The sequence below is a fragment of the Felis catus genome, chromosome C1 (genome assembly GCF_018350175.1).
Source record: "Felis catus isolate Fca126 chromosome C1, F.catus_Fca126_mat1.0, whole genome shotgun sequence".
Lineage (NCBI taxonomy): Eukaryota > Metazoa > Chordata > Mammalia > Carnivora > Felidae > Felis > Felis catus.
Genome location: NC_058375.1, coordinates 7,194,712 through 7,217,693, shown reverse-complemented (window position 1 = coordinate 7,217,693; position 22,982 = coordinate 7,194,712). Strand labels below are relative to the sequence as shown.

The window sequence follows — 22,982 nt, the reverse complement described above, 5'->3', positions numbered from 1 at the left end:
AGGGGCACCTGGGTGGCTCAGTCGGTTGAGCGTCCGGCTCTCGATTTCGGCTCAGGTCATGATTTCGCAGTTTGTGAGTTCGAGCCCCCTGCTGGGCTCTGTGCTGACAATGTGGACCCTGTTTGGGATTCTTTCTCTCTCCCTCTCTCTCTGCTCCTCCTCCACTTGAGCTCTCGCTTATGCTATCTCTCTCTCAAAATAAATGGACAAAATTTTTTTAAAAAGTAGGCCTTGAAAACAATTAATTTTAGTTGACGTGAAAACATTAGACTTTGCTTTCAATAAATTCCTTTAAAAATGAAGAACTCAGAACCAAAAATAGGCTCTATGACAATTTAGTCTCAAATAATTTATTACAGTTCCCTAACAATCAAAGACTTGCTGATTTGGGGTCACTGAACGTAAAATAAAATGTGGTTTGGTGCCGGGATTGGCAAACTGCTACCTGCGGGCCAAATCTGACCTGATGCTTGTTTTCATAAAGTTTTACTGAAACACAGCCACGCTTACTGGTTTCTATATTGTCTGTGGCCGCTTACGTGCTGCAACAGCACAGCTGAGTAGCTGGGACAGGCTGTACGGCCCACGATGCCTAATAACTTACTCTCTGGCCTCCGTAGAAAAAGTTGAAAGGATTTCCATTTGCCAACCCCAGGGAAGCAAGGGTCTGAACTATCTTGTTTAAGTTAGTCGTGGTGTCCGCGTGCTTTCAATAGTGAGCTCAGTTTTGTTTCACCTTCCACGGCTCTTTTATAAATAGATGTGAAATGGAAAATGGGGGGGGGGGGGCTCCTTGCTGAGATGCACACAGGCCAGGGTGTGGCGATACTGTTGAATGAAGCGGCGAACGTGGAAATTGGAGGAAATGAGTAACCAAGTTACATTCCATTGTCAGCCTGTCCATATTGCCAGGTAATTAACCACCGGCTCCCGGCCCCTTCTTGGCCTTCCTCACGACCCTTATCCTGGCCACACCATAAAGCTTCTGTGCCGTGCGGCAGCTCCAACACCAAGCAGCGATCTTCGGTCATGTGGCTCAGTTTCCATTTCAAAAACAGGACTCCGATCTTATTAATAATATCAAGGCCAAATGTTTTGACTACCTTTGATCTGTCATAAACCGTAATTATGTCTCTCGTTACCCTTTGGCTTCTTGAGTGTAGCAAAGCTACAGCTAGGAGAACCGAAGATCTTACCCAGTATCAGTGATTTCTACTTGATAGACTCTAATTTCCAACTGGCGTTACTTTCTATGTCTCATAGAGATACAATACAGGAATCGATCATGATAAAAATATGTCACAGCCTCAACATTAGTGATCCCGTGTGCTCTGTAAGCAGAAAGCGAATTGAGTTATCTTGGAAAAGACTGTTTGTAGACTTCCGTCTATCCTCAGAGTGCTTTATCACCTCACATAACTGCGAACAAAACCAGTATCAAAATTTCACTTAGGGGCTGTGAGCTGCAACGTCCAGGATCTCCACAACCACCTTTAGTTACAGGTGCCGGAGCCTGACTATGGAATCCGACATGCAAAACAAACACCCCGAAGCTTCCACTCACCGGTCTGAGGAATGGCTTCTGGACCTGCTTGGTGAGGATATGGAACATGTCCACGGTTTCTGTCGCCAGGGCGAGATAGGAGCGTGAAACACGTTCGTCCTGAGCAAGCTGGGACTGACGGGCTTGCTGCTGATCCTATAGGAAACACGGAGCAGACGCCAAGCCAAGGTCAGTATTGGCCGTGAGCTCACTGGCATGCCGAGCGTGATGGAAAATACAGTCCGCTCCTAATGGGACAAGGGCGCAGCAAAGCCAACATGCCGAGGGAATGGGAACAACCCAAAGCAGAGAATTTTCCAGATAAGGTACAGTTCATTCCTTTCAGCATCAGAACTCTCTAGGCCTCTGAGTACGGTGGCCGTGGCCCATTATTTCACTTCCACGCGACTGGGCTTCCTCAATGATAAAAGAAGTCACGTTCATGTTCTGTGCGGGATGAAATAACTGATTCTTTCATCACACCCGATACACGTGGTTGCTAACGAAGGAGAGCTCGTTCCCCTTAATAACAACTGGCAGCCATCATTATTGTGAGAACATGGACGTGTTCTGCTCCGACACCGCGGCCAATAGGTTTTGCCCCTACATGGAGCGCCTACAGATCGCTAAAAGGTTCTGAGTTTCGTCAGGCTGTCAGCCCCGACAACGGTCAGCATTCTTGCCTCCGGCACCGTCCTTGTCCTTCAACTCTGCCATGGGCTGGGAACCAAGATGAGAAGGTCTCTGAGTCATGGGGAAAGCAAGTGGGGCCCTGAAGGCTCTGGGATGGAGAAAAGCCACAGAAACATCAGGGAAGACTGAAATCCTTACATCACGGCTCAGAGGCTGGTTTACTTTACGTAGAGGGGGAGGGGCAAGAGCCAGGACAGCTGAAGTCCCCCAACGAGTGCCCCTAGGGTAAGTGCCCTGAGTGGGTGCCTGGGGGAGGTTCTGCGATGATGCTGGGTGGCCTGCCCACTGCCCCTCAGTCAAGACTGCGCCTACGCAACATGCTGGAGCAGGAAGACACGAGAACAATGAAGTGAGAACGAGTGCAATGCGCGTCTGCGTGTCGCATGCACTCGTCCAGACCTGGCGTCCGGGCCCTCCTCCAGGCCAGGCCCACCTTTCGGCTCTGGTGATAAGAGTATAGAACGAGACCAAGAGGCCCGCAAGCCTCACGGAGCCCAGACTGCAGGGCAGGGAAGAGATAAGCAGTATGCAAACATGCTTCCAGATACACGGTAAGTCTGCGAGTGATGGAGACAAATAGAGCAGAATGAGAAGGAAAGCGGTCAGGGATGGCCTCTGAGAAGGGGGCATTTAAGTGGGTATCTGAAGGAAGCGAGCCAGCAGAAATCTGGGGCAAGAAGGCCCGTGTGGTTGGGGGAGGGGGAGGGAAGAGGAAAAGGGTGGGGCCAGGGGCCCACTCTAATTCGGGTCTGGACTCTGAGTGAGAAGGGAAACCGGGAAGAGTTCTGAGTCAAGCGGCGATAACGAGCAAACAGGTTTAACGGCATCCCTCTGGTATGGACACGACAAAGGTGGCGAGAGACCGGTGAGAGGGGCGACAGCAAGCCAGGCGAGATACGGTCTAGAGGTAGGGGAAAGAGAGGAGGTCAGACATGGGTATAGCTCAAGATAGAGCCTGGGGCTCCTGGGTGGCTCAGTCGGTTGAGCGTCCAACTCTTGATTTCAACTCAGGTCATGATCCCAGGATCATGGGATCAAACCCCATGTTGGGCACTGCACTGAGCAGTGGCGCCTGCTTAAGAGTCTCTCTCTCTTTCTCTACCTCTGACCCGCCCCCCTGCTTGTGCGCTCTCTCTCTCTCTCTCAAATTAAAAAAAAAAAAAAAAAAAAAAAAGATACAGCCTTGGGGCACTTGCTGAGAGAGAAGAATCAAGGAGGACTCCAAAGTGTTGGGTCAGAGCAATCAACAGAATGTAGTTGTCCCTTGCGCCTGGGTGGCTCAGTCGGTTAAGCATCCAACTTTGGCTCAGGTCATGATCTTAGAGTTTGTGAGTTCGAGCCCCGCGTCGGGCTCTGTGCTGACAGCTCAGAGCCTGGAGCCTGCTTCACATTCTGTGTCTCCCTCTCTCTCTGCCCGGGCCCCCCTCTCCCCACTCACACTCTGTATCTCTCTCTCTCAAAAATAAAGATTAAAAAAAAGTTAAAAAAAGAAAAAAAGAATGTAGCTGTCCCTCAATGAGGTTGGGCAGACCTGGAGAGGAGATGTGGCCCCCCCTCGTCAAGGGATACTATGAGACCACTGGGCAGAGGAGCAAGTCAACAGCTAGTGAAGCAGGTCTGGCGTCAGGAGAGATAGGAACTGAGGAGACATGTTCCAGAATCTTTAGAATAACGACCATCAAAGCCGCTGGGAATAGATGATAGTGATCACTCATCTAGCAGTGATTTCCAACTGGGGGCATCAGGCCACGTGCGGGAGTGTTTCCGGCTGCCTGATGACTCGGGGTAAGAGGGTACCTCACTGGCATTAAATGGGCGCGAGCCAGAGATGCCAAATGTCCTGCGACGTATGGTGCGGTCTTCCGTGATAAAGAATTATTACCACACCGAAATTCCACCGAGCACCTGAGAAACACCAGCCTCGGCAGCGAGAGCGGAGAGAGGAGGGGAGGAGCCTGAGGGCTGAGCAGCGGAGTCCCCCAGCATTCGGAGCAGCAGGCAGGGAGGTGGGTGGCAGGAAGGGACTTCAAAATCCAACAGACGTATTTCTGAAATAGCACTTGATTGGAACTATTTATGCCGCTTTCTCATCCACGGACACGGCAAAATCAATAGGAACTGTTGAGTTATCTCCTAAGCAAACGCTACTGAGCACCGACCGTGAATGGGACCACGTGCCACAGACCCGTATCCCAACATCTACGACAGAAGCTGGTCTAAGACAAGCATCACAAGCGACACCGAGAGGGTGCTACAGAAGCATAGAGCAAGGGGAGGGCTTGGGGCGGCTCTGGCTGGGGCAGTCCAACCATGAGGGAATACCTGCACAAGGCCTTGTGTAAAGAATGGGTAGGATCTTCATACATAAGAACGGCAAGCAGAGAATTCGGGACAGAAAGAATGACTTGAGCCAAATGAAACAAGGAGAGCTACACATCCCGAGCGCCAGTGCTGAGCTGGGTTCGCGACATCCACCATCCCTCCTCCTAGTTTTTCCGCAAAGCAGGGATCATCTCTGCTTCAGGGACAAGGAAACAGATTCGGGAACTCTGAATGCGTGGTGGCATCAGTCCTCAAACCTAGGTGCCCTCGGCTCCAAAGTTGCACCTCTTTCGGCTAGGCCTCATCTGTTTGCCCAGCGTGTTCTGCGAGGGCCCGGGGACCGGTCCAGATTGGAGCCAACAGACTGGAATGGGACAAAAGCTTGGAAGGACTCCCGAGAGCTACTGTGGGGAGGCGTGAAACATCAGGTCTGGGCCGACTCTTGCCCGGGGGAGATGGGGAGGTGCAGGAGGGAAGCTTCGGAGGCACCACAGGAAAAAGAGTTTAAAGAGTGTTTAGAAACGAATACGAGGGTAGACGGTAGGTGAGACTCCAGTGGATGCCAGGGCAGTGCCGAGGAAAAAGAAGACAACCACCACGTTATCTCAAGAATACAAAGAGAGGGGGTCCAGCAGTGTGGCGGCCTGGACTCGGGCATCCAGCATTCACGGGCCCTGCAAAGCCCCCGGAAGGCTTCAGTCTGTAGTGTAAGCACGCTGGCTAAGCTACAGCAAGTCGTAAAATTCTCACCACAGCTGCAGGAACGCTTGGAATAAAAACACCTCCTAAGTGTGCTTTCATAAGTGCTTATGTATCTTAAGATACTTTTTGACTGTGCGGCATTAAGCTCGACAGTATTTTCACGCTGAGAATGCTACTGCAAGTAAAGAAACAACAGTGCTCCCTCCTCTCCCAGGAGAACTCCTTTGGGGAAGCAGTTCTGATTCTGAGCCCGGGAACAGAAGGAACCAAGATACCAAGTCCCCTCTCCGAGGAGAACTCCTTTGGGGAAGCAGTTCTGATTCTGAGCCCGGGAACAGAAGGAACCAAGATACCAAGTCCCCAGTAGTTGTCAAGAGCGAAGTAACTGATCGGGGAACCGTCTAAATGGCTGCAGTGTCAGAAAAGCGTGCCAGTGTGCTGTCACGTCACCATGTCACCATGTCATGGAACCTGGCAAAACGACACTCTCTTCCACTAATAACCAAATATAAAACCAAGATCAACCAGAAGGAAAAAAAACCCCACCAGAATCCTGCATGATTCACATAGCTGTCTAAAGGAGATGCTGTGAGCAAATCAAATGCTTGTCTGGCACAGAATTCTAGAGATTTATTTCCTACTTTCATAAACTGACATCAACAACACAGTCAGACAATAAAAGCTCTTCTCCAAAAAAGCCCTTTAAAACTAAGAAGGCAGGAGAACGCATGTTGAAAGACTTCTCGACTCGCTTCTTAGCTTTAGATGGAGTGTTTAAGCTCACTCCTCCCCTGAACCCGGATCAACTTCACGGAAGCCCGCAGGTGCGAGGTGACAAGCAATGACAAGTACGTCACATCTAAGTCAGCAGGGCCCACGAACGAGGCCCCGGGCAGAGCCCTGCCCAGGGGCCGAGGCGGTTTTCCGGCTCCGCCGTCCGAGCGCCTGCGCCGTGTCCTCACCCGGGGCAGCTGGTCCCACTGGTCTTTGTTCTTCATCTCTTCTTGCACTTCATGGATCCGCTTCAGAGACTCCAGACTTTCATCGAGCAAAAACGTCGTGTCATTTATCAGCATGTTTATGTAGCGCACAAACTGCTTCCCCGAACTGGAAAAGCAATTACATTGCACACGGTCAGACCTCTTGCCGAAGCAAAGTGCCGCAGCAGATCCCAAAGAAAATGGGCCTCTGCCCTAAATGCCAACCATCTGGCCCTGTAAGACTGCCTCCCGGGCCAGCACTCAAGCACTGTGGAGGTCAAGGACTACGGAGTCTCTCCCTGGGTCTTGCTATTCCTTTTAATTAACTGTGATGAGCTCATTTCAGTGGTGTGCCGGAGGCACCTTGCACGGTTGATGAGAGCCAATTACTAGTATTTCAGAATTTTGTGAGCAGACTCCCTTGGCAGCTTAAATTTAGCCACGCTGGAAGTATTTACACCCGAGAAAACCAGCAAAGGCTGAATTTTCTCCACCTCTTCAGAGAGCAGGTTTACTAACACATCCCTGGCTCATTCTCTCAATGATCTGAAGTCGAGAAGACACTCTTCCAGACTAGAAAATATGCTTAAACTCACCAAGATACAAAGAAAGTATAAATAATTACCCACATATAAGGGACAAGAGAATTACTCATACAGTTATTCTTCATTATAAAGAAAGACGTTGAAGAAAAGTCGGCAGCTGTAACATTGATAAAGGAGGCTATTAATTCACTTTCTAGACCTTGAAGCTTCCAATCTGTAAAACTGTCCTGCATATCCCGTTATAACGGAGGGCTCGCTCGTGCATAGAGATTTGAGTGCACCGTTAGGCTTCATAACTGCAAGATTTGTAGAGAAAAAGAGTGCCACACACCCTTCGGGTTCTATCGCTGCGTAATCAGGAGGCAGGAAGCCTGGATTTCAGGAACAAGGCAAGTTCAGGAAGACCACTCCCAACTCAGCACCACGCAAATCAAGCCGTGGGCCTGTCTGGTCTAAACTTGTGCCGGGGTTTGCTGGAACACAATTCTGACCAGAAGAGCAGCTCACGAAAAGAATTGGCTTAAAGAGTTCACTCTGCAGAAAGTTACCTAGCAAACGGCTAACAAATATTGTCGACTAGTGACTTAGTTAACAAGCGACAACTGGATTTAATCAAAGCTCTAATACGGTTTGCAAAAGATCCAAGTAGATGGGATAAAATTTCTTAAGAATAATTTGAAAGTTCAACATTTTCATCCATTTTCTTTCTCAAGCACCTTTCTGTTTAAAGTAATTTAGACGAAGGGCGCCTGGGTGGCTCAGTCAGTTGAGTGTCTGACTTTGGCTCAGGTCACAACCTCACAGTTTGTGAGTTTGAACTCTGTGCTGACAGCTCAGAGCCTGGAGCCTGCTTCAGATTCTGTGTCTCCCTCTCTCTCTCTCTGCCCTTCCCCTGCTCACACTCTGTCTCTCCCTCTAAAAAATAAACATTAAGAAAAAAAATTTTTAAGTAATTTAAGCAAAATTACTAAAGTCCGGGTTAAAGTAGTCACTAAAATTCCAGGTAGGTAATGAAAGGTCCTTAGTCAAGGTTTAGGGCCTTGTTACAAAGAATGACATTGGAAATAATAACCCCAACCTGACCGCTTCCAAATCTAAAGTCTTCCTAACATTTCTCATCTAAAGCGTGACATCAGATTCCAGAACATTCGAAGATCTGGTTCCAGTCATTCTGACAACTTCGCTTCACACCGTAATCACAGAAACAGCAAAAGACACTTAACACATCATCTCCGAATATTTATAAATTCTTTCTTTAATGTATACATACCATCCCCGAAGTATGTCAACAAATCTAAAGTTCAGCAAAGTCTGGCCAGCACAGACATTTCAATAACCCTGCTCTCATGTACCAGAACCACCTAGAAAACTTAAAGGAGGCTGAGATCAAACAAACAGTCAATAAGAACCAGCTATGAAAGCTCTTAAGCAGCCACCCTACCTGTGGTTTGCAAGACAGCAAGCTGTGACTTGCTCTGTGAGTATCAGGGGCCAGATACTCACTTGAATTCCTCCATGAAGGTGCCATGGTGAGCTATGTTTTGCCAAAGGCTCTTGAAAATGGTGCTAATGTGATAGCGAATGGTAAACTTGTCGTAGAACTCGCTGGTGGCTCCGGTATGCTCCACATCTAAAGAAGAAAGACAAAGGCATTGAAGGACGGATACAGTCTTACCTTTCAGAAAGCAGTTACTGTGGCCACGATGTGAATACGAATCTGTATGCGCAGCTGTATCTCGTACGTAAGGGCAAGACAGAGCTTGTATGAGGTGATTCTAAGGACACAAGCTTCGCAGAGAAGCTCTGGCAGTGGCACGATACCAAAATGAATCGGGCTCGAAAATGCCACCAGCATAGCGTCAACTCGCCAAGGACGAGAAAAGAAATGGGTTAAGTTTTCTTAGGGGCCACATACCTATTAAATCTGACTACAGGCCTACCTCATTTTATCGTGGTTTTTTTTTGGTTTTTTTTTTTTACAAATTGAAGGTTTGTAGCAACCCTGTGTCACGCCAAGTCTATCGGCACCATTTTTCCGACAGCATTTGGTCACTTCCTGTCTCACGTTTGGTAATTCCTGCAATATCTCAAACTTTTTCATTATTATTATATTGGTTACGGTGACCTGTGATAGGTATCACGACTCACTGAAAGCTCAGATGATACCATTTTTAGCAATAAAATATTTTTATTTTTTAAAATAAGATTTTTATTTTTTTAACATTTTTTTAAATCACTTTTGAGAGACAGAGAGCGTGAGCAGGGGAGGGGCAGAGAGAGGGGGAGAGACAGAATCAGAAGCAGGCTCCAGGCCCCGAGCTGTCAGCACAGAGCCTGATGTGGAGCCTGAACCCACAAACCGTGAGATCATGACTTGAGCTGAAGTCCAGATGCTTAACCGACCGAGCCACCCAGGCGTCCCATCAATAAAATATTTTTAAATTAAGATATATACATTGGCTTTTTAGACACAGTGAAAATGTACACTTAACAGACGATAGTATAAATAACTTTCACATGCACTGGGAAACCAAAAAATTAACCTGCCTCTCTTTATGCTGAGATTTGCTTTATTGCAGTGGCCTGGATCCAAACCTGCAATATGTTTGTAATATGTTTGTATTATTTTAAATACTTTTGATAATTAACATTTTCAAACACATTACCAAAGTAGAGAAAAGCATAGTAAAACCCTATGTATTCACTGCTCATTTACCAACATCCATATATTGTTAAAATGGAACAAAGATCAAGCTTAGTTTTCCAAAGACAAATAGCTTAAGCATGAGAAGTTCCTGAATTTATGACAAGTTTTAAAAAAAGGGAAAGCTGTCAGGTAAACACAATAAGGCTCACGAAAAAGTTAAAAACGGGAATTAAAATAAGATGCCATTTTTCTTAACCTATCAACTTGGCAGATATTATAAAAAAGACCCTGTGAGCATGTGGGAGAAAGTTACCCTCTGACTGCTGGTGGGAATGAACAGCAATATGATCCCTTGAAGGCAATGTGACAACATTGTATCACAAGCTTGTGACAACAATGTATCACAAGCTATCGATAAGCCCATCTCTCTGACCCACCAACTCTATTCCAGAAAACATACGCTGGCATGTTCAAACATCTCCCAGGATACTCTTTAAAGTACTATTTGTATTAGGGAAAAGATATAAATGCAAATGCCCAACAGAGAACATGAAAAAGTATTTGTGATATTATAGGCGAAAACCACAGGCTACCGGGGCGCCTGGGTGGCTCAGCTGGTTGAACGTCCAACTTCAGCTCAGGTCATGATCTCACAGTCTGTGGGTTCGAGCCTCAAGTCAGGCTCTGTGCTGATAGCTCAGAGTCTGGAGGCTGCTTCTGATTCTGAATCTCCCTCTCGCTCTCTGCCCCTCCCCCGCTCATGCTCTATCTCTGTCTCTCAAAAATGAATAAACATTAAAAAAATTACAAAAGAAAGAAAGAAAGAAAACCACAGGCTACCAAATGGGGCCAGTCATATTTAAAGCCTGTGCCGTGTGCACACACACACACACACACACACACACGCATGCACGCACGCACACAATTTACATATACGTAAGTTGGCTGAAAAAATATAGAGCAAAATGTTAACAGAGATTCTGAATACAGAGATTATCAATAACTTTTATCTTCTTTTTGGCATTTTCTATATTTTGCAAAGAACACATTTTTGTGACAAGAATTTAAAAATGAAAGGCAAAAGGTAACACCTACCATACAAAGACCTAAAAGCACTTACACATCTTCATGAGGTCAAACTTTCTTTACAATGAACTAAGTGTCATTTTATTCACTGTATGAAAGTGTGAAATAAAGTGTGGAGAGCTGATTTAAACAGCGTCTATTTGGGAAAGACACTGGGGGCTGATACAGAGCGTCCCGTATCCTTGAAGTCGCCCATCATACCCGCACCACATCCTGAGCGCTGCAGAAGCCCGGTAATGACTGTTAACTTATGATCAATATACACCTCTCCCAACATTTTATAAATTTCACTCCTAATGCTCCCGCAAAACTGCAGCAGCCCAAGTTCTATTTCCCAAGTCCAAGTTCTAAGAGGTCTGTAATGAACCAGACACTGGCTGGCCTCACTCCCCCACTACTCACCATGCTCCCCCCTGCAGGTCTTCTTGTTCAGTTCATTAAACTGCCCAGCCCTCAGGGCCTTTACACGTGCTGGCTTGGTTGTCTGCCACACTGTGGCTGAGACCTTCGTGTGATTCACTCTTTTGTCTCATTAGACCTTCCCTGACTACGCTTCTTAAAGTAGCATCATGCCCTCCTCCCACACCCACTGTCTGAAAGGATCTTATTTATTGGTTCAACGTCCGTCTCCCAACTAGAACGCCTGACTCACAAAAGCGGCGATTGTGTGACATCTTCACCACTAGGCCTTACCATCAAAACCAGGGCTGACACACTATAGGAGCTTCACAAACATTTGTAGAATTAGTGAGTGAATCTACTAGGGCTAATGCTGGCTTTGCCAATGCAGCTCGGCCTGGGGAAGAGGACAGTCTTGAAATACGTCTTAGTTATCAGTGTTCTTCCAGGTTCTGAGCAGCCAGGTGGGGAACGCTGCTCCTTAAGGAACTGACTGCTGATACAAATAAAATACTCTGATTTTGAAGCTTAATTTTCTTTTTGAAATAAAAACTTGATCTTCAGCATCTCCTAAGCCAGGATAGTCTCTTGGGGCAGAAAAGAGGAGCTCGTTCCATACAGCGATCTCTAATTCACGCCTAAGAGTCAGGACCCAGGTCAGCAGGTCTTATTATGGGGCTTCAGACACGAGTGGAGGGCTGCCTCGGATGCCCCACCGCAGGGTTCTCTCGGCACCGGTCCCACGTGACCACAGCAGTCACGGCACGGCAGTCAGGAGCACCTGTGCCAAGGTCCCAACTGCAGAGGTTACTGCCACTCACTAGCTGCTGACCTTCAGCAAGCTGCTTGACCTTTCTAAGCTTCAGGTTCCTCATTTGTAACATGGAGATATTTATAGGACCCATCTTGAGGACGGCTGTGCAGATTAAGTGAAAGGATTAGAAAGTATTCAATAAACGGCAGCTATTATTAGTGCGGGTATCATCTATCTAGGACTGCAGGTGTGGTCCGGGGCCAGACGGTACACTGCCTGGTGGCAAAGGGAACGGGAGAACACCACTCATCCAGCCGATCCTGCGATCCTGCCAGTGGGGTTCCACCAAGACCAGCACTGGTCTCCCAGGAAGAAGCCCGGCCCTTGGCACAAGCTTATACTCCGCCCCCAGGCTTTATGCCAAAGTCCCAGTGACAGGCTCAGGGCACTGAGTATAAAACACATTTCACTAGGGGCGCCTGGATGGCTCAGTCAGTTAAGCGTCTGGCGTCGGCTCAGGTCGTGATCTTGCAGTTCATGAGTTTGAGCCCCGCATCAGGCTCTGCGCTGACAGCTTAGAGCCTGGAGCCTGCTTCGGATTCTGTGTCTCCCTCTCTTTCTTCCCCTCCCCCACTCCTCTCTCTCTCTCTCTCTCTCTCTCTCTCTCTCTCAAGAATAAACATTAAAAAAAAATTTTAAAAATACACTTAACTAAACAACTTTTGTTTTTAATACTAACAATACATGTTTACTGCAGAATAATTAAGTTCAGATTTTTTTTTTAAGTTTATTTATTTTGAAAGAGAGTCAGTGAGCAGGGGAGGGGCAGAGAGAGAGAATCCCAAACAGGCTCCACACTGCTAGCGTGGAGCCCGATGTGGGGCTCGAACCCACAAACCAGGAGATCATGACCTGAGCCAAAGTCAGATGCTCAACAAACTGAGGCACCCAGGTGCCCCAAGTTCAGACAATTTTTAAAAAAGAAAAAGAAAGAAAACCATTCGCAGGTCTACCACTCAAAAGTAACTGACTCCCTGTTAATATTTTGGTATCTGTTCTTCCACACTGTTTTCCATCACATACATGGGCACCAACACATGGTCATTGTGTACATACTGTTTCATTACTGGACGCTGTCTTTAATCGCTTCACCATTTACTGTAAATAACACATCATCTTTCATAGCTCAGAGAGACCCACTATCGGATACCTAATTTACTTTATCCACAGCTGGCAGACGTTTAGGCAGTTTTACGAATTTTCACTATACTGCACCGTAAACGATGCTGCAGTAATGATCACTATAAACACATACGTACATTTACAATTCTCCCCGTAGAACAGATGACTAGAAATTAAGTTCACATTCAAAAGGGTGAGCTGTTTACGTAGCTGCTGTCCCTCAGCCCCCAATCCACCCTTTATGGCTTTGTGACGCTGGGGCTGGGACTCTGCAGGCTTCCCCTGGCCAGCTGGCCCTCTGTTGGGTTCGCCAACAGGGGGCGCTGCAGAAGAACCGGAAACCTGAAGGAGAGAAGGGGCTTGGACCTGGGGGTAGGCTGGCTGCTCCGGTCAGCAAAGGTTCTCCTGCCCAGCAGCCGCTTCCGGTTTCCAGCTCTGTTCAGGGCTCGCGGCACTAGCCAGCCTGCACACCCTCAGAGAGGCCAGATGGCCGCTGTCGTTGCTGAGAGGCCTGGCCAAGCCCTCATCCGCGCCGCTAGATTTTACTACCTGCAGCCTCTTGCCTCAGTGCCCCCAGCTCTGCCACTTCTGCACCTACACTCTGCCTTTCACCCCAAAGTCCCTTATTTGCCTCTCTGTCTTCCGTTTGCCCAGGTCCTTGTACAGCTGATCCTTGAACAACATGGGTTTGAACTGCACGGGTCCACTTACGTGGTCTTTTCAATAAAAACACACACAGGACTGTAAACGTATTTTCCTTACAATTTTTCTGTAACACTCTTTTTCTCTAGCTTACTTTATGGTAACAATACAGCATTTAATACGTATACAGAAGATGTGTCAATTGACTGTTCTTGATAAGGCTTCTGGTCAACAGTAGGCTTTAATAATGAACTTTGGGGGAGTTAAATGTAGATTTTTGACCGTGTGGGGCGTGCTCCTAACTCCCACATTGTTCCAGGGCCTTCTGTACATACTCAATTCTGTGAAAATAACTGGCATGTTTCTGTCTTCCTTACTGGACCCTGACTGATATGCGGGATCTATAAATTTTTAGGGCTTCTGGTGTGGACTGCCAAATTGCCCTCCGGAAAGGTTTTACCAATTTACATTCTCAAAGAGTTTCATAGCTGCCCACTAGCTATGGGGGAAATGAAAGAGGTATTTGCAGGTTAATGTGTTTCTCGGCAACTACGTTATTAGCTACAACCAGGTAGTCTCTTCTTAAAAAATAAATTAAAAAACAAATAGGTGAAAAGAGGTCCCTTATGCTATTTTAAGAAATGCAGAACTATCTTCAGGGCGCCTGGGTGGCTCAGTTGGTTAAACATCTGACTCTTGACTTTGGCTTGGGTCACGATCTTACAGTTCGTGGGTTCAAATCCCTCACTGTGCTCTGCACTGATGGCATGGAGCCTGCTTGGGATTCTCTCCCTCTCCCTCTCTCTCTGCCCCTCCCAACTTGCACTTGAGCTTTCTCTCAAAATAAATAAACTTACAAAAAAAAAAAAAAAAAGAAATGCAGAATTATCTTCAACGAAGTCTGATGTGTGCAAGGCACTGAAGAAGGTCCTGTCCTGTACACGTGTAACTCATCATTTGCACTTGAATGGCCCTCTTTCCCAGGGAGGGAGGCCCTGCCCCACCAGGGCTAAAGAATGAAGGAGGAGGACTGGGGAGCCAGGAAGAGGCTTTTGACCCAGGAGTGCTCTCTGCTGTTGTCAAAGTGAGGATGTTAACAAAACTTCAAGATGCTCATCTACCTACTTTAGGTGTAAGATGATAACAGGTAGGCTGGGAAGGACAGAAACTGTTTTTTCTCTTTTTTTAAAAGTAATCTCTATACCCAAAGTGGGGCTTGAACTTGACCTATAGATCAAGAGTTTACCGATTCTTCTATCATAGATCATGCTCTACCGACGGGAGCCATCCAGGCGCCCCAGAGAGACTCTTATTAGATATTACAAAGCAATAGTGACAAAGGCGAAAGGAGGTAGAGAGACTGCTGGAACCCTCAGAAGTGAAAGGACAGGTGACAGCACCAGCCCCCAACGCGCAGGAGTAGATCTTGGTTGTCAGGGAGGGGATGGCTGTCACTGAACGCAGAGGAATCCTCAAACTTTGGTCGCTGCACCAAACAGCAAGCAGCTGTACTCTTGGATGACCCGTGTTTCTTCCAAGAGCATGGAAAGTACATTCTACTGTATGCTCAGGACACTTACGGAGTGCCCAGAATGGGCTAGCTTCAACAGAAGTTGAGACAGACAGAAGACAGAACACACTTCCTTTCCTACAAAATGTACAAACTGGAAGGAAAATGTGGCATTGGGACAATCTTACGCCTTTGCTGGCAGACAGGTGAATTGGTCCCAAGGTAATCAGCTTCATGCAAGCATATCTGCAGTTCAAAAGCCCAATTAAACATAAAAATTCAGAATCCACCCAATCCAGAAGTGGAGGACGGTGTCTGATGTGTCCTCGGGTCTTGTCCACCCGCATAAAACCCAGCACCCAGAACGGCGGCGCCTGGTGATTACCAGGCACTCAGCAAATATGTGTAGACAAGAGCGAATGAGAGAATGCTCCCCAGTATCCCGATTCCATTGATTCGAGTGGGGTTCAAGAAGAAACATTTGTAGTAAGCTCCCTGTCTGACCCGTGCTCTGAAAGCTCAAAGCTAGAATGAGCCAGAGGATTCCAGACAAAACAACTGATCCGTGCGGTCGACACCAGTCCGAGCTCAGTGTTAACCACGTGGCTTACCGTGGATCCTGCTGCACCATCAGGGACTTGTGCGTAGAACGGTCAATGTGGGATCTCCACTATTCGGGGAAAATTAAGCAACAGCACATGCTCTGTCAGCGGTGGGCTAGTAGGTCACACCTGTACGTGGCCACCGGGATATTAGCTACCAGCTTTAGAGTAACTCCGTCCACTAGCTTTAGACGACCTTGCCCACCTGAATACTTGAAACTTACCTGTATAAAACTTCATCAGTGAAGGGACCAACAATTTGGTGGAGAGAGGATGGTTTTCAATCATTTCAAAAAACTTCTGGGTTCGTGGCTGAACAGCAGGGTTGGTCATAAACATGACTTCTACTAGTTTGGCCACCAGATATGGATTTCGGATATAGTTCTGGTTACACAACATCACAACGAGGAACATCACAATGTCCTGAGTACAGGGCTCATAAAGCACCTGAGGAGAGTATCTGAAGAAGGCAAAAAGAGCAAGAAATAAAGCTTCGAAAAACTCCACCTGACTGGATGCTGGGATCATTAAGTAGGGAAGGGGCCAATAGTCAAGGAGTCAAGATACTGAAGTACCTTGAACTTGCGGAGTTTCAAGTGACTGTTTACTTTATAACAGATAGGTTTCAAATCTATTGGGTCTACCGGCTGAAGCAAGTCATATTAACTTATTACGTTTAAGGAAATAAGCCAAAGCCATGATTAAATTATGAGGTAGACTTTACAAAAGATCTTTGCTACCAAAAGGACTTAAAAAAATTTTTTTTAAAGACTGTATTTTTAAGTAGTCGCTACACCCAGTGAGGGACTTGAACTCATAACACTGAGATCAGGGGTTGCATGATCCACTGACTCAGCCAGCCAAGTGCCCCAACAAATTTTTTTGATAGCTGTTTTTTGTTTTTTTTTTGTTTTTTTTTTAAAAAAACCCTCAAATGTCAATTATAAACTCAAACCACTTCTTTGTAAGCTTTCTCCAATTTTATAATTGAGAAAAATTTTGGTACAAAAATACAGATACGGGTATTTCTGGCTTTTGAATGTTCACTTAGATATTTATAAACTGTTTGCTCCTTCTGTTTCTCAGAAACACATACTCAATTATTAGAAATTCAACTCAATTTTCACCGAGTACATTCTTAGCAGCATTGTTAATCCTGCTTCTGTCTTGAAGATATTATTGGAACTGGCTTCGTGCCACGGTCGGATTTATTTTTCCAGTCTCCAGGAAGCATTCGGTTACAGCCATCACACAGAATTTCAGGCATAAAATGGAGGTTGGCAATACAGTTCATAATACAATGTACACATTATGCATGAAAACACATTAGAGCGATGGAGTATGTCAAAGGCACTTACTGTACAATAAAAAATAAAAATTCAGCAACATCTTCTACATAAAACTCAGGCAATGCTGCAAAAACCTTGGGGACATCTGAATTTAAAGGCAGTGTTATGCTGTCAAAGAGAATAAAAGCACAAGTTATAAAAACAAAAACCTGGGACCGGAAACTATAAGGAACATCACGTGACCATTATGGATAAGTATTTTATTGGGGGGGGGGGGGACCTCCTTCTATATAATATAGCTATGGGAAAAGGATACAAGCTAAGAGACCAGAACCAGAAATGAGCAGGGAGGAATGAGGACAGCGGGCATACGAGGGCAGGCACGAGAAATGTCTCCTTCTGTTGACTTTCTGTTAAGGTTAATGTAATCAAATGCGAAAGAAATAAAAGGGTCATATTTGGCCATTTTATGCAACTCAAGCTGTGTTGAGACAAAAGAGATACAGATATACTTTAAATAATATTTTCCACTCCTACAGAGGGCCTTGGGTCAACCTCACCCACTTCGGTGACCCGGAGATTTCGTAGTAACAATAAAATAATAATGACTGGCTGAGTATCTTCTTGGACCCGGTGCTTAAAGGGCCTACCTAATAGCTGGTTATCTCCGGTGTTTAGTTTCTAACTTAGGGATTTCCTTTTCTGTCAATCTACAGCCAGTTGGTAAAAAAGTGCTAGGTCAAAATTTAAGTAATAGGTGCGGACATTCCCTTCTTACTGTAATTACGAGGAATCCAAACTATTACTAATCTTGTAGTCTGTATAGAGTACAATCTAGAAATTAAAGAACGGATTAAGTAAGGGCTTGGGTTTTAGCTATCGACTAAAGAACAGTGAAGACGACACGGCCCAGACGAGGGAAGAGGAGGTGACGGGGAGGGGGCACACTCACTCGGGATAGGCGGGGTCCAGGATACGGAGCAGCAGCTGGATGAGAAGGCCGTAAAAATTCAGACATCTTCTCAGAAAGCTCTCGTCAAGTAAACCAGCGTCAGCACAGGCCTTGCACCGTACCAGTTTCTGTGGAAGGAGGCATGCCCCCGCCCACACATTAGTCGGGAGCGAGTTGCCCGCAGCGTTGACCGGCCAGGGAACGGGCCAAGAGATGGGAAGTCGAAGTTCTAAGGCTTCGTGAGCTCCATCTCTAACTAGCTAGATAGTAAGCTGGTCATGTGTCAGGAGCTTTCTTTGTTCTGAGAAAAACAAAAGGTACGCCATGCAAACCACTGCGCCCGAAGCTGGGGCTCAAGAAGGTAGTTATTACTGTCATGTTTAAATAGCTTGACTGGGGGACAAGGTTGCCGGGGCAGGCGCTTCGGCGTCAGAGACGGTTCGTGGAAAGAAGCCGGTCAAATCTGCATCTGAATTCCAGGTCACCACTAATGAGCTGTCCCTGGGCAAAATGCTCGTCCACGGAGGGTCCCACACCTGCCTGGGAGGACGACTGCGAGAAGGAAATGCACGCACGCACGCGCACTGGCACATCGGTTTAAACAGTTTCCGGACTCCTAACAACACGTCTGTGGCATGAGCGCAGGGGTCTAGAGACGCCAGTTAAGGGCCCCTGGTCTATCCTGCATCTCGACTACGTCTATTGGCAAATGAAACAAATCTATCTTAACTTGCACCAGAAATCGAAGTTACCATGTCCACACATCCTCCTCCTAATCAACAGAAAGCAGAACCAGCTGGTACTGTTTTACAATGTGAACAAGAGCGTGAAAAAATGCGTAAGTCCGCTGTCTACGCTCCCTCGTACAGCCTCCGCCCGGCCTCCACCAGCAGAAATCTTCCTGTCTACAGTCAGGGTCTGTGCCGTGGATCGTCTTCGGTGGCAAATGGAGAATGAGGGACAAGGGAAGGGGGCCTTCCCACTACCACAAATCCGCTCGGTGAAACATCGTGAAGGCGCGTGGCCGGGCGCACTGGCGCCTGTGTGTTTTGGGTCGCGGGGCTGGGAGGCAGCAGAGGGGAGGACCCTGCAGACGGGTGAGGGAGGCCGGGGACGTGACACTGAGGGTGATAAAACCAGGAAGGATGCGAGTTGTCGCTGGCATGAGCGTGTGCAGATTCTGTGCTGAGATTTCAATATCGTATTAGACACGGGCGAGGTACCAGCAAGTGGGAAAGTGTAGCGTTCTCTCTTCAGGGAACAGAATCATGACGGGAAAGGGGACGCTGAAGGGCTCACTCAAGGCACACTTGCGGGCGGGAGGATTATCGTTACGAGGCTGACCTATAATTGCTCCAATTAACTGTACAAACCTTAAGCTGAGTCTTGCAGCGCTTCAGCATTTCGCGGTGTCTAGTGGCCAGCGGGGAGTCTTTCCATTGGCTTTCGTTATTTTTCAAATCTTCCACGGTTCTAAAACCAAAGACTAACAGTCAAATGCAAGAAGACACAGGGTCCATCTTATCTGTTCATTTTGACCATTTTGTTGACTCTCAGATTCACATTTCCCCCCTCATTTTAGCATCTTTAAAATCAGAGTGTCTCTTATCATGAACTGGCAGAAATTTTCTTTCTTACTGGCTCCTCAAATAACGAGGTCTTAAAATTGATGGTACTTTAGAGTTAGTGAAATACAGTAAGAAACACATTGTCCCCTTATTTTCCAGAGAGGGGAAAAAAGAAGTCCTTCGTGGAAATTCAAGGTTACTTCGTCTGGTCAATTTACCAAAACGAAAGGCGAGTTCAGTCATGGCAGTTCCTTTTCTTCTTTTGTAATCGTTCCCTCTGCTGGGAATGCTCCTAAGATAATCTCTGTGGCTTGTTCCTTCACTCCCTGTAGGTGCCTGCCCAAAGATCGCCTGCCAGTCACACTACAGGCTGCACGTTTTAAAGACTGGCCCACGGAATGCGATTTCAACCCCCCTCCATCAAGACATAGAAAACTAGAGGGTCATAAGTTTTTTTGAAACTACACTTTCCCAGACTGCCTCGCTGCCCGCAACTCTGCCCATGACCTAGCTTCCTTCAAGAGGTGAGCCCTCACCGAAGGCAGAAGCGGATACTGGGGAGTGGCAGCCATGCGGGTTTTCTGGACGCACAGTGGTGGTGGAGTTTTGCCTGAGCAGGGACAGAAGCCCTACTATCAGGGTGAACCCTGAAGCAGCTTCCTGCCAGGTTAGGATCAAGAGAGAACTCCTGGTACATACATACCTGGCTCTCAAAAAAACGGCGATGATTTGATAGCACACTGAAAGTGCCGGGTGGCACCTGTCTACGCTGCAGATGGCAGGACGAGAGGACACTGAAAGATGCTTAGAAGCACTATGGGAGGGCAGACAGGCCTGACAGCCTGCCTCTAGGGAGCCACACTGGACAGGCACATGGAACAATGAGGAAAAGTGCGAGGCAGCCTTGTCCACCTTCTAACTGGGTGGTCATGACAATGTGTGGTTGACATATTTGTTCCTTTTTAAGCAAACTGTTATAGCTTTCAATGCACTTGGAATTACTATTTCCCTTCCACATTCTTGGGACATCGTTATTCTATCTACCACAATAGTGACACAATATGGGAGTGTGTGTGCAATGGATCCTGGAGATGCTTGATCAGCAAGAGTGAAGCATGTTAACATCTTTCTATGCAGAACTAAGTTCATCAACACGTTACACTTATCAGAGATCCTGGATTCAAGATTGTCCTGAGTAGCTGGGATGGGTTTTAAATGTGTGCCCAGCTAATTGACTCAAAGTTGGAATTGACAGCGACCTACGCTGAGTGAAATTGAGCCATCTGACATCCCCTGTCATAATTCGGAGGAAGGAATCTAACGCTTAAGAAGCTGAGAATACTGGGGGCCCTGGGTGGCTCAGTCAGTTAAGTGCCCAACCTGGGCTCAGGTCATGATCTCGCAGTTCGTGAGTTCGAGCCCCGCGTCGGGCTCTGTGCTGACAGCTCAGAGCCTGGAGCCTGCTTCGGATTCTGTGTCTCCCTCTCTCTCTGCACCTCCCCACCCCCCCAATTCTGTGTATCTCTTCCTCTCTCAAAAATAAATAAAAAACATTAACAAAAAAAGCTGAGAATATTGGGGCGCCTGGATGGCTCAGTCAGTTGAGTGTCCAACTCTTGGTTTCAGCTCAAGTCATCATCTCACGGTTTGTGAGTTCAAGCCAGGCATCGGGCTCCGTGCTGATGGCTCAGAGCCTGCTTAGGATCCTCTCTCTCTGCCCCTCCCCTGCTCTCTCTGTCTCTGCCCCTCCCCTGCTCTCTCTTGTCTCTCTCTCAGAATAAATACACTTAAAAAAAAAAAAAAGCTGAGACCATTAATATAGATTAATATAAACATACCATGTGTGACCAGCTCAGACAACCCCTCTTCCCAATACATGCCCTCCCACCCCGCCATCCCCTAGAGGACATCTCTCCTATCACAGCACTGGAAAGTACACAGGTGAGGGGAACACTGACATCTCTGACCATCCACTGGGAGTTGGAGTGAAAGCGGTAGCTGGTACCATTGAAATGGATCATCCAAAGTCAGTGGGAGAGATGGGATCCCAGGATTCCAAGATGAAGAAGCAAATTCACAATCACAGTTTGAAATGCATATATGCCTCTCAGTAACTGACAGTGTAAGCTGATAAAATCAGCAAATATGAGAAAAATGTGAATGATAGATGAACAAACCTGACCTACTGAGACAAATGTGAAGCTGTGCAATATGCAACACAGAAAGCACATTCTTTCCACATCTATACAGAACGTTTACTTGCGAATGTGAGGCCAGAAAGCAAATGCCACAAAAAGTTCAAAGGACACAAACCAGAACATGTCCTTTTGACCATAATGAAATTTGGCTAGAGATAAAGAGACAAATCCACCGAGAATCCAGAATTTGAACAATACATATTTTCAATAACCCACAGTCAAAAATGAAACAGTAACAATTAGAAAATATTTTGAACTGAACAGTAAAAGGTGCCATGCCAAACATGAGGGATGCAGCCAAAACCATGCTTTGGGGAAACGAGACACCTTGAATGCACATAAGAAAGGGCTGAAAATGAGTGATTTCAGTACCAACCTCAAGGGGCAATAAAAATATCAACAAGAAAGCAAATTAAATTGAAAGAGAGTACAAGGAAATAATGAAGGTGCTGCAGACATTAAAATGATAGAAAGAAAATATTATGAGCAACTTTAGGCCTATAGATTTTGAAAATTTAGATGTTACAGAAATTTAACACAAGATGAAATAAAAACCTAAATAGTCCTGTATCTATCAACTGAATACAGCACATAATTAAAAACTTTCCCACAAAGAAAACTCTAATCCCAGACAGCTTCATCAATGAATGTTCCCAAACTTTCAAGAAAGAAATAACATAACTGTCATACAATAAACTCTTCCAAGGATATAAAAAGAGAGAGTATTTCCCAACTCATTCTATATGGCAAGCATAACACTTATACCAAAATCTGAGAAAGACTTAACAAGAAATTACAGGTCAATCTTTCTTTCGAACACAACCTCAAAAATCCCGAACAGAACATTGGCAAAATGAATATGAGACATAAAAGCAATATCAATGAGATATAAAAGCTGAGTTTACTCTAGGAAGGGAAGTCTGGTTTAATATCAGAAACCCAGTTGATGTAATTCAACTACATTAACGGAATACAGGAGGGAAAAAAATCTGATCTCTTCAACAACTATGGAAGAAGCATTTAATAAAACTCAACTTCTGTTAGGAATAGCAACTATTAAAATACTAAAAATAATGCGAAATTTTCTTAATCTGGTAATGAGGATATACAAAGAAGGTTGTCTCTATTCAAGATTGTACTAGAAATTGTAGCCAGTGTTACAAAAAGAGAAAAGGTGTAAGAAAGAAAACTGTCATCATTTACAAACGACACGAATATACATGTAGAAGGAAAATCTTCAGAGTAATCATCTATAATCATCAGCATTAACAAGAGATTAGCAAGACAGATAGATAGAGATACACAGTTGCAGATATAGACATGACATACTTTTTCTCACAGCCAGACGTGTACATAGGTCTTGGACCA

The 22,982-nt window shown here is 46.1% G+C and overlaps 1 protein-coding gene across 7 annotated transcripts in view; it reads right to left on the bottom strand.

The window, feature by feature from the left end:
* UBE4B (ubiquitination factor E4B) overlaps positions 1 to 22,982 on the bottom strand; it is a 121,560-nt gene that overhangs the window by 9,703 nt on the left and 88,875 nt on the right. For 6 of the 7 annotated variants that reach the window (XM_023258089.2, XM_023258090.2, XM_006934267.5 and 3 more), the window contains 7 exons: positions 19,222 to 19,321; positions 17,849 to 17,976; positions 16,966 to 17,064; positions 15,832 to 16,067; positions 8,289 to 8,415; positions 6,223 to 6,367; positions 1,565 to 1,699 (listed from right to left, as the gene is read on the bottom strand). In XM_023258089.2, the coding sequence (XP_023113857.2) occupies positions 1,565 to 1,699; positions 6,223 to 6,367; positions 8,289 to 8,415; positions 15,832 to 16,067; positions 16,966 to 17,064; positions 17,849 to 17,976; positions 19,222 to 19,321 (970 nt within the window). The remainder of the gene's footprint in view (positions 1 to 1,564; positions 1,700 to 6,222; positions 6,368 to 8,288; positions 8,416 to 15,831; positions 16,068 to 16,965; positions 17,065 to 17,848; positions 17,977 to 19,221; positions 19,322 to 22,982) is intronic. The other variant, XM_045035063.1, reaches the window with a different exon arrangement.